This window comes from Scomber japonicus, chromosome 10 (assembly GCF_027409825.1).
Source record: "Scomber japonicus isolate fScoJap1 chromosome 10, fScoJap1.pri, whole genome shotgun sequence".
NCBI classification, from domain to species: Eukaryota; Metazoa; Chordata; class Actinopteri; order Scombriformes; family Scombridae; genus Scomber; species Scomber japonicus.
In genome coordinates, this window is record NC_070587.1 from 3278772 (window position 1) to 3291135 (window position 12364).

Consider the following 12364-nt stretch of genomic DNA (forward strand, 5'->3'; position numbering starts at 1 on the left):
TCAAAACTGTGAGGACGGGTGTTACCTGCGTGACTCTCAGAAGCTGCCAAGTGTAAAGCACACCCCTGTATATATTTGTGCTTCCACACTGTATTCCAAAACAGTGTCTCTACGCTGCTGTGCTCATCACCGAAACAAGTGAAAGTCACAGTGTCTTGTGGTGTTTTGTGTCCCCCGTGTGCACTGTGCGACTGTCTCCCCCTTCCCCCCATACCTTGCTTATTTATACAGCAGTGGGATCTGGCTGTTGTGACAGTGATTGCGGCTCATCTTGCTGTCCGCCGGGTACAGGTTAGAGGAGTTGGAGAATGACGGAGGGAGGGAGTGATTGTCCGTGGTTGGGTTGGGGTAACCGGGCGGGGGAAGCAGAGATTTGGGATCCGGTTGGGATGAGGGTGGCGGGGCGTTGTGGTTCTGATTCTGGCCCGTAGAAGGTCGGCGGCGGTTGCGTAAAGCCTGTCTCTCAGCCAGCTGGTTGCGGAGTGCCGATACTCTCTCTTCTTTCTAAAAGACACAAAAAGAGGAGCATAAGTTCGTTGTAAAACTGTCATGTCTGCACATTAAAATAATTTATAAGAATACCTGTTTATCATTTTCACAAACAATCACGACAAATAAAACATTTCTTTTGAGATTGAATCTGAGTTTGTCACACGGTTGTTATAATCTCTGGCATGTTATCCTGTCTCATTAAAGTGCAGATGCCACTGTTGCCAGGAAACAGTCCTAGCCCCCCCCTCCCCCTTTTTTGACAATGACTGTTCAAATGGAAAACTGTATGTATGAGCCACATGAGCACAACTGAAGAAAACCATCTTTACAAGCTGCAAGAAAGTAAGAAACACAAGCGCCCCTTTTCCACAAACCTCCAAGGAAGGAAACATTGAATGATATCCTTTTCATATGCAGGAACAAGCTGCCATTGTTGTACAAGTAATCTCCTGTCTGGCTTAATGGCTGCATGAACCCATTGAGCAATTTAGAGTGGAAGGATCTCCTAGCACAAATACATGTGGGCATAGGGGACCTTCTTAACAATAATCTCAATACATTCATGAATCAATGCCCAGAATAACTGGATTTTAGGTCCAAAATACAAAAATTAGCATGCTCTCCTCTGTGTATGTTCCACAGGCAGGAACACCGGCATCAAAAAAAGACTTTTTCTCCGTTCTAATACTGTATTTCTTTGTGAATTGTTCAGTGATGTCTTGTCATCTTCCAAATATATATTGAGTATTTTTATATACAAATCCCTTTTCTTTTCTCTTCCTGTGAAACGTTTTCATACAGTGTGTCTGATGACTCATCGTGAAGTCAGGAGCAGGCACCTAAATGTATCCGAACAAATGTGATTTTTCACAATGAGCTAACAACACCCATCATATAAAACCACACCCGACTGCTTGTGGCTGGTAATAGCAAGCAGAGAAAAATCACAGTGGGAGTTTTGTGTTTGGATGTAAGTGGGAAAAACTGATTATTTTCATGATCAATTAATTGAGTAATTGTTTTGTCTATAAATAGGCAGAAGTAAAAGATGCTTGTTGTAATTTCATTGAGCTCCTGGTTGTGTTTAAAAATGTCTTCTTTTGTCTGATCAATAGTCCAAAATATGAAGATATTCAGTTTACAATCATATGACACAGAAAAGGATCAAATCATTACATTTCTAATACTAAAAAAGATACTAATCAATTAATTGACACATTGAACAAATTGCAGCTCTATTTTTGAATCCAAAGACTTTAATATCTCTCTTGTTCCCCTGATATTTATGTTGTAACAGCACTGCTAAGGGAGGTGTGTGTGACCCTGACCCAAACTTTCTCTAGGATTTAAATCTGTTTGGCAACTGGGAAATGCATCACAGCAAATAAACTAAAGACACTAACTTCCCGTTGACTGTGACTTTAAATTTGGCTGTGTATAGTTTGGAGGGAGTCCAATAAACTCTTATTAATGCTTCCGAAGTCTATGAAGCTTGCACATGACTCATGATAATGTGAAGTATTGACGCAATCCTGTTCTGAAAATTATATCCCAATACCTTTTCCATTTTATTTCAATTAATTTATGGAGCTTCACTTCTGCAATTAATTCACTGACTAAAAGAAAGATGCTTCCATAACTATCTGTGTCACAAAAATCACACACAAAAAAATCTATATTTATGTTATCTAGATGAATATAAATGTGTGTACTACCTATGTCCATGAATATCTGTAATACAGTTTGTGTGCCTCCAATATGGAAATATACAGTATATGTCCGGCATTTGGATGTGAATGGTCAATAATAATGTGCATGTGTTTCTATAATTATATATATATATATATATATATATATATAATGTCTTCACCTCCTGGATGATCTTTTGCAGCTCCCTGTTCTCTCTCTCCAGCTGCCTGGATTTCTCCTCGTCGTTGTTGTTGGTGGACGAGCCGGTCTTCAGAGTGTCCTGCTGCTCTGACTGCCACTCACCACGGGTGATGAGACGCCGCATCTGGAGCGCCACAGGAAGAGGAAGTCAATAAAGAACAAAAGATGAGCACCTTGATCTGAATGAATAATGCATCCGTTGAAAACATCAAATGAGAGCAGATTTATAATATTTGCAGCCCTTTTAGCCAAATCGGCCACATTTTCTCCAAAGGCTTAAAAATGTTTTCATCACTGCAGTGAATTGAAAGTGCTGCTCCTTGTTAATTTTTTTTCTTATTTTGGCAATATCTTTCATGCTCAGCGCTCAGCACAGTACTGTGGCTTCCAGAAATAGCCAAAATCAAACAGAGGTGACAATATTGTGATGTTCCCTTCTTGGGTGTTCAGTTAATGAGGTTTGAAATTCTGTAGGTGGCACTCTTTCCTCTGTCTGCACAGTCCGCAGCTGTGTGCACAACCCTGCTCTTCTTCCGTTTATTCCAAACTAATCATTGCTACTATCAAACTGTCAAATATTTCAAATATTTAATATCAAATATTTCTTTTTGATAACATTTTTTATCCCTAATGGCAAATGTTTACTATGGGGGCCCAAATGTGACAGGAAATACATACAGAAATAGATAACATGAATAAATAAATGTGGATTTGAGGGAAAAATGTAGTAATAGATAGATTATTATGGAAATATAACATAATTATATACACAAACATAATATACTATATGTATATATGTGTGTTATATATATATATATATATATATATATATATATACATTTCATGTGTTACACTTCATTTATTTATAGCAAAAAAAATATATATATATTTTTTTAATTAATCATGGTCAGTCATTTATTTATGTATGGAGTTAGTTAGTTAGTTAGTTAGCAAACCAGTTATTTCCTGTGTCTCTTTTGGGGCCCTACAGTTTACAGCAGCTTCAAATGTGAAGTGTGAATGTTATCATCAATTCATAATGACATTTCACAAAGACTGTTACTTGAATGGTGAAATTACAAATAGAGTGATTTAGGTAGATCAAATAATGTACTGGACTCATATATCAAGCAGTCCAAATGAATAATATGAATTTCCAGAAATCATTGAACTCTCTTCCTAAAGACACTGAGATGAGACACTTTTGACCTTTGTTTTTATTGCAGTATGAGATTAACTGTCAGTGAGAAGCAGCTTCTTTAGGTGTCAGTCACAAGTCAGAGTACCTTGGGTACAAAAAGCACCACCAGAGTGATGTACGCAGAGAAGACAATTGCTAGAGAGGCAAAAGCAAAGGAGGCGTCCTGCTGCGACGACAGGATCATAGTCACTGGAGCCGTGATCAGGCACAATACCTGCAGGAAGGAGAAAGACGGAAACAGAGAGAGAGAAACAGAAAAAACAGAAGAGCATGAACAAAGGAAGACAAAAGGTTTAAAGTAAAGAGCAGGAAGGGTAGGTGTGGGGGGGGGGGGGGGGGTGGTGGAGTTGGAGGTGGAGAATAAAGTAAAGTTGGAGAGCAAGAGAATGAGAGAGGAGGAAAATCATATCCATAAAAGCACGAGGCATCTGTTTATCATTCTGGGGAGGGCTCCCATGTGAAAACAGCATTAAAAAGTCATGACTGAAGTGGCAATGGCGCGCTGACAATCACCACGTTGTCATCTCATCAGGGCCTCAAGCTCGCAGCTTAGCGAGGAGGAAGGAGGTCCCTTTACAGACACCATTAACTATTGACATCATCATAAAACAGAAATGTGTATATCATAATACAAAATAATAACATTAGACTTGTCTAACATTATGGGAATGTGATGAAATAAGCATGCAAGCGCTCACACTTGCTTAGCTGCATTTACTGCTCTCATAAATAACCATGAATGATAGATCAATGATGCACCCTCTGCTTGACAGAAGAGGCAAGATCAATCCATTTATTAATTACATATCCACAAAGTATGAGTTGATAAATGTTTGGATGTCTATGACGATGCTTCCTCTTTTATTTATTCATAGGAATCTAGGCAAGCACGGGAAATTTAGTAAAAACCAAAGAAAATAAATTAAAGTTTGTCTGCTATTGATCAAAACAGCTCAAGACTGTCAGGGAATGGTAGCAGGGATTTGTACTGAGTGGCTAAAGTGAGCATAATGGCCGCTATTTCAGTATAAAGTGCATCCTAGGTGCCTCTGTTTAAGATGATTCAATTGCTATTAACAGCCACTGAAAGATTTTTTTTGTCTGATGACTGGGTTTACCGCTGCACTTTGGGTACATTTTTAAACCTATTGGTGCTATAGGGAAAGGTAATAGCTCTACGAAAAGCACTGTGTATGTGATCACCAATATCCACACATTTAAGGTAACAACATGAAGAGTATTCTGTCCCTATATCTGCTCAGCAGTAACACTCAAGTGCAAAGCATTCAACAGAAAAGACTGAGGTATACTTGAGTCACTGGGAACTCCAATCGAAAGCAGAGATTTTATCTTGAAAAACGAGACTTTAGAGATATGACTGTTAGTTTCATAACACCACAAGCTTTATAAGCATCGAAATGTGTGATTCATACAAGACTGCAGCTTGTGCTGGCAGTACTATGCTAAGGACGGAAAGGCATACAGGGATAGCATGTTTTAGAGAATAAAGTCTAAAGATGTACTTGTGGAAATGATTTCATATATTAACCTGTTTCTGTGTCTCATATTGCTCCAACCAATCACTACACCAACATATACTTTTCAGTATCTTTACATTAAATCATCAATCTGTGATGTTCAGCATATCCCTAAGATCATTTTTTAGAGAAGTTGTAATTTATATTCTTTTGTGCCCACAATTGACTTTTTGCTGCTCAATTCTTGAAGATTGAAGAAACCTACTAGACATCAAAACCTAATTAGCTAAAACACCTTTATTATTTTACACTCCACTGTAGCCACACATTTGAATGTGATGATCTGTCACGTTGAGGCAGTTAGCTACTCATATCAGAAACATGCACCACAGAGACATTAAAATAGCATTAAGTTATCTATGAACTCCATTACCTGCACTGATTTGTCCCGTGTGAACAAGGCTTTTAAGGCCATGCAGCTGAAATGTCCTGAAATGCTGGTCAGTTCCCTGTTTTGTTCTAAAGTGAGCAGTAAAGTGGCTTCTGGACAGAGATCTCAGCACCAAGAGAAGTAATCATGGAGGCAGGGGTGTTGATTAACCTCCCACATATATACTTCAACCATTCTGTGCTATGGGGCAATAAACATCTTACTTATTGCCGCTTGAATGTTATACAGTGAGCTACAGGAAGCTCTTTGCAGAGTGCAGTGTGTGCACACTGCAGCACCCAGAAACAGGAATTTAGGCGTGACGGTGTCGTTTCTTTTTCAGACTCACAGCAACGTTGTAAATAGCCATCCCCACGGCCCGATGGTCATTGATCTTCTCTGTGGAGACAGACTTGGTCTCGTAAGCCAGAAATATCCCCAGCAGCAGCAGCAGACCCTTGTAGCCATAAACAACACCTACAGGAAGAGAGAGAATGAGGATAAAGGAGTAAATGATTGAGCAAGGATTTCATGTACACAAAAATATTTATTTTGTGAATGCACTAAGGACCATAATTCAATGAATGCAGAGCCGATGCAAAACACTGAATGTAAATCTACTAGTGCAGGCATAATGAGATCTGAGCAGAAGTGAACAGAATCAGTTACACAGCACAACAACAGTTAATATGATTGATTATCTGATCATATTAACATGAAAAACATTTGATGTTATTTTTTGAATTGTGGTCAAGTTGCCTAAGGTGGGGTATGTCAAAGGGACTACCACACATCCTTTAAAAACAGCTGTTTAGTATCTTTTGAGGCTCTGAAGGGGGAGATTTCTAAAATACTCAACCAATCACTGGGGTATCTTAGATTAGACACTACATATTCAGAACAGAAAGCCTCAGGTTCAACCCTATTGGTCTGACATTTTTGATATTATCTCTAAAGTCCTCTAATCTGGAACCAGATCTTTTAATCATCCTCGGCTCATCAGAATCAACAGTGACTCCAACTTAAGCTCAGAAACTCTCTTTTTTCCTTTTCTAGTACATGCAATATATAATTTCCTGCCACTAGGAGTCTTTCAACCAGAACAATAACAAAAGACGGAGCTTGATTTGAATTCTGAAGTAGCGTAGGATCATAGGAGTTGTTTTCTTCATTGTTAAACAACCAGCTTTTCCTAGCTAAAATAAATTCTGTGCATCTTTAAGGAGTTTTTTACCAAGAGCCGAATTATCTTCTCAAAAACAAACGGATCCAAAAATTAAAACAATTAAAAACACAGAATAACGCAGTTTCGCAGTAATTTAATCAGTATTTCTCTCCAAGCTGCTTTAGAGAAACACAGGACGTGCAGAGAGGCTGCGAGCCTAGCCGCCGCTAGCATTTGCTCAGCTTGTTTCTCTGATAACTTTCTTTGATATCTAAAATCCTTCATCCGGTCAAAAGATATAGTTAAAAATGACCAAGATCTACAAAGTGCATTGTAAAAATGTAGCTCAGAATCAAATAAAATGACCGTGCACTGAGGCATGCACAAAGGGGATATGGCATCATTGACAGGTGACCAAATGAAATGGGCTGTTACCTTGATTACAATTATGGATTTCTCTAGGTTTGAAAATCATTGGAAACAATAATGTCAGTACACAACTCAACACAAAATATATCAAGTAGGACTAGTCATTTTTAGACATTTTAATGTGGAAATGTTTTATATTGGGCCTTTAAGGCAAAAAATAATCCTCACACATTGGAATAAAACCATTAATGTGCAGCTAAAATGAAGAATTGACTGACAACACATAATTTGAAAGATTTGATTTGTTTTAGGAAACACACTCAATTTGATAGATTTCACAGGACCTCCTTAAAATGATGGTACGGCGTAATTCCGACCTAGCGTTACTACTATGCACCATGAGGTCTATCTAAAGACCACCTCAGCCGTTTATTTTCATTTGGTCGGAAAATAGTGGAGTTAGAGCCATCAGCCGAATGTCTTAGTACAGGCGCTAACGGGACCACCAGTGTATCTGGTAAATGACCCCACTAATAATGCCTGGATTGTTATCAAACTTCTACAGTAGTACAAATAGGCTCTTTACTCATAAATCCATGCATTGGGAAGTTTGTAAGTACACCAGGAGTTTATTAAAATAACACTTACCTGATGGCTTTTACTCTGGTGCTAATGCTAAAGCTGTAAACATCGTCGAAATATCGCGCAATCACGCACAGATCTCTAGATGTGTTGTGCGGGTGTCTCACAAGACCAAACGGTATTTCAGTGATCGCGCGATATTTCAACGATGTTTACAGCTTTAGCAGTAGCCGCAGACTAAAAGCCATAACCCTAACCCATTATTTCGCGGCCAAATGAAAAAAAACTGCTGAGGTGCTGATTAGATAGACCTCATGGTGCAAATGATGCTAGGTCGAATTACGCTGAACCATCGCTTTAAGTACACTGTAGCTTAAAACTGTAATACAAACTACATTTCCCATCTATAACCTTTCACACTATCACACAAATGTGGAAGAATGTGAATTAGTGAAAATACACTAAATAAACTTTGGTGGTTTAAAGACAACGGCTGAGAATATTTACTTTTCTCCTTTATTTCCATCTCAGTTTATTTAACAATTATTATTACTCTTGAATTTGCCCTTTTTTAAATGTTCCCTTAGTTATTTTATTATAACACCAATATAACACATCCTGAGAATCCTTTGTTAAATTGTTAAACTATTAACAGCGGATTCATTGCTATGTGTATATTTAACCAAGCTGCTTGATACAAATGTCTTCAGCAGGAAGCCTGAGTTTTAATTGACAAGTGTGAAGTTTGAACGATGTGTGCATTTACCACAAAGGGATTATTATGCATTATGGCAACTGTAGGCTAATGAGCTTCTGGAGCTTGATCTATAGCAGCAATTAAAGGTAGCGTACTGTAGGACTGCCTCTACAGCATTGATTTTGACCTTCTATTTTTTTTTTAACAGACTCAGTCAAATCCCTCACCTATACCAATTGATGAAAGTGTGATGTTAAATTGCTGGAGTGCCCTTTAAATGTATTTCTTCAGCTATAAAATCTATGAAAAAAATCACTACAGGGAGTCAAATGATAGGGTCATGTGAACGACTTAACGTGTTCTTTGTTTGCTTCTAGCATAGATAGGAAATAGTGAGGGGGTATGTGAATATGATGAGGTAGTAAACCGAAAATGTAAATACAAAAGAGCAAAAAGGTTAAATATGTGGAACACTTCTCAGAGCTAGACAGACTGAAAGAGGATATAACAGTGAAAGTGAGAGAAGCATGGAAAGAAAAGAATAAGTTCGAGACGTCTTCAGAATGTCCATTGTTTCTTTATACCGCCTGATATTAAAGCACCATCTTTTCTTCCCTCAGAAAGGAAATGCTATGGGGCAATGGCCCAGTTTGTGACCCACATTATTTGAATTTCAGCACCATTATACTTTCATAAGAGCTGCCATGCTAAGAAAGACAGCAGAGAGACAGACAGGAAGAGAAACAGAGAGAGAAAGAGAGAGAGAGAGGGACTGCGTGGGCTGACAAAAAGAGAAGCAAAGAGTGAGAAAAGCGAATGAGAAAAGAGGAATCAAACGTAAGGAGGCGGTGGGGACAGAGGGTGGGGGGGCTGAGATATGAGACCTGTTTAATTCAGAGTGAATGGCGGTGACGTGTCTGCGTGTGCGTGCATATGTGCCAGCATATGTCTACGTGTGTGACAAAGATATTCAAAAAACCAAAGCAGGGCAAAGAGTGAGAGAGAGAGACAGATTGAGTAAGGAGGGAGCAAAACAGGAAATATAAGGAGAGAACAGTTACCGAGCCATGTGTTCATCTTCTCTGAGCTGCAGTGCTCCAACAAGGGCTGAATCAGGACATCCAAATCTTCTTTAGGGGCCTCCTTAGTGAACTTCTACTCACATGGCAGACCGAGAGAAAGGAAAGGATAAAGAGATAGAGAGAAGGAGGAAGAGAGACAGGGAAAAGGGGGTGATAATAAGAAACGATGAGTCAGCAGCACACTAGTGAAGGAGGCAAGAATGCATTGTAAGCATAAGCACCCGTGACTGCACTGTTGATCCCCTCGGGTAAATAGGTCCTTCCCACAAGTCAGATATAGATGACTGAATTAAAACTGTATCAGATATCCAATAATTATAAAATATAGCAATTAAAAATTCAATATAAGGACTTGACTGTAGTTGAAGTCGGTCTTGTGTAGATTTAGGCTGGTGATGACATTTCACTCTTGTTCCAACAGTGGTTTCATGCACCTTTTGTAAAATTCTTTGTCTACAAAATGAGTGTAAGGCCATGTACAGATGAGGTTTGTCCTTATTAGGCCTCATTTGTAAAATGTTTCTAAATACTGAAGGAATCCTTGGAGCTTCATGGTGTCTTTCAGCTCATTGCTCATTGTTAACTTTATTGTTTTGGCTCAGTCTCACTGCTCTCACAGCGTAGTTTTCTGCAAAAAAGCTTTTAAAACGCACTGTATGCTATATCTGCCTAGCAACAAACAGTAGATACACAAGGTTTGCTACTTGCTGGTGATCATAATGAAGCATTTAGCAGCTAAACAGCCAGATATTTCCCCCAGGAGTTAGTGGAGTCTAAACCCAAAGCTAAATTAAGAGTGAATACTTGACTTAACATTCATCAGTTGGACACAAACAGGACTGCAAATGACTGTGTAATGACTAAACTGTTGCCATATCATCATCTAAAGTTTATAGTATAAGAAGGCTTTGTTCACAACTTGTTTCCCATGCCCTCAAGTGGCCAAAAAGTAATTGCTGGTTTAAAGACCACATAAAAAGGAGACATACAAAGCCTGAAAAACAGCATATCTTCAGTCCACGCACACCTTAAGTGGTCTGCAGTTTGGAGCAGGTGTTTTTCACAACAGACATATTGAGTTGTCTGAAAACGCATTTCCACCCACCTGTTTTTATGTTGCATTTTCAGTTGAGCTTTTATGCTCGGTGCTAGGGGGCAAAGTAATAAATGTAAGAAATAAAACAAAATGGGACAAAGTGAAATGGAAACAAACTTATAAATCCAAACCAATAAATCATGACATACATGAAGCATGTGACTTTAAAGTCCACCGAAGCTTCCACTTTGTACCTTCTTCATCTGCAATTGTTTAATGGTACTGAATTGGAGAATTACAAGCACTAAATGTTTATCTTCATGCACTCAACTCCTAATATTAATATATCAATACTGATGTAAATGTGCACTGATTTCTTCTTCTGTTGTCTGGAAATTTGGATTAAATTTGTGTTACATTTAGTTGGAAACCAAATCCAACATTTCTTTTAGAGTTGTGTTTCAGTTTTTAGCTACTTAATGTTCAGCTTTTTTCACCAGATAGTGCTAAAGGTTATGTGAGCTTGTTTTTATGACTGCTTATGAAGGTTGATCAGAGCAGCTCAGACTGAACCATACATTAAATATAAAACAATGAGCTAAAAAGAGACTAAAATACACCATGAAGATCTGTTTGATATTTGAGTTTGTTTAAGCAAGTCCTTTTAGTCAGTGTTAATATTAAAAAATATTGCGTAACGCAGGTTTATTTAGTTAAACATGACATTTCACGAGACCTTTGAAAGATAATTAAATTTTTTATGAGACAGGGAGTTCGTCCAAACTGTTTGTTAGGTCTGTTTGATGAATGTTGAATTTAACAAAGGTTTATTTACTATATGAATACCAAAGGGTACCTTTCAATGTGCTTATCAAACACAAATAAATATTATTATTCAAGTAATAAATGTCACCAATTTAGCGCTGGTGTTCGGCTGTGCTTGTGAAATGACTTCATATTTATCCCTTAGATCCTGCTCTATGAAAGTCAGATGAATCCAAACGACAAACATTTCGATAAATGAAGCCCGACGTCTAATTACTGCACTATTGACTTAGGACAGTGGGTACACGGTCTGTGAAAATGGGTGATGACACACAAATGATCTCATCTGTCTCTCGTACTCTACCTCCACAGTAATGTGCAGGGGATCCACAATCTGCCAGATCATGAGTGACAGGAAGTCGATAGCCAGCAACACTCCAACTGTTGCGTAGAGTTTCCATGGCTCCAAGTGTTGCTGTGTGAGTTTGAGAGCACACACACACACACACACACACAACACACACACACACACACACACACACACAGTCATCACTATCCAAGGGCATCACAAGCCAGTCCACAAACAAAGACAAACAACCAGGACAAATAATCCGACAGGCGTCCAGTGATTTCTGGATGACTGGGCAAGAATTGTCTTTCTGAATGCGTGTCTCTGAGTGTGTGCACATATGAGTGTGTCCAGATGTATTTCAGGAGCAGTGGGAGTTGGTGTGTGTGTGTTTGCAGGCGACACACAGAGAGCTGCGGTAGCTATGTTTATGCTGCCACCTCAAATCATCATTTATACACACTGAGATGACACCGCTTTTGTGTGGACAGCTTCTGAAGCGACCAACATCAATTCTATTATTCTTAAGTTAAGCTATAATGGAAGCAATACAGCCGTAGCCGAGAGAAAAGCAACAAAACTTAGCTCTCCCACTTTATTTCCACACATCTTTTTTATACGACCACGCCGGCTAACTCCCGGCACCTCCAACATAGTAACAGCCATTCAACCGTGCAATGACTAAAACTGAGAAATAAAATAAAGAAGAAAACACATTACACAGTCCTAGGCGCCTCTTCACTTGAGTTGCATGAAAAATGATTTTGAAAAGCGCTCATTCTCCCCTCGATTTGTGAAACTTTCTTTAAATACTCATACAGAGCTCTC

The 12364-nt window shown here is 38.7% G+C and overlaps 1 protein-coding gene across 1 annotated transcript in view; it reads right to left on the reverse strand.

Moving 5' to 3' along the window:
* Window positions 1–219: 219 nt before the first annotated feature.
* Window positions 220–12364, reverse strand: part of gabbr1a (gamma-aminobutyric acid (GABA) B receptor, 1a) — a 74631-nt gene continuing 62486 nt past the window's right edge. The window contains exons 18-23 of the mRNA XM_053327232.1: window positions 11552–11662; window positions 9366–9459; window positions 5841–5968; window positions 3669–3797; window positions 2363–2506; window positions 220–504 (exon numbers count right to left, since the gene is read on the reverse strand). Of these exons, the coding sequence (XP_053183207.1) occupies window positions 220–504; window positions 2363–2506; window positions 3669–3797; window positions 5841–5968; window positions 9366–9459; window positions 11552–11662 (891 nt within the window). The remainder of the gene's footprint in view (window positions 505–2362; window positions 2507–3668; window positions 3798–5840; window positions 5969–9365; window positions 9460–11551; window positions 11663–12364) is intronic.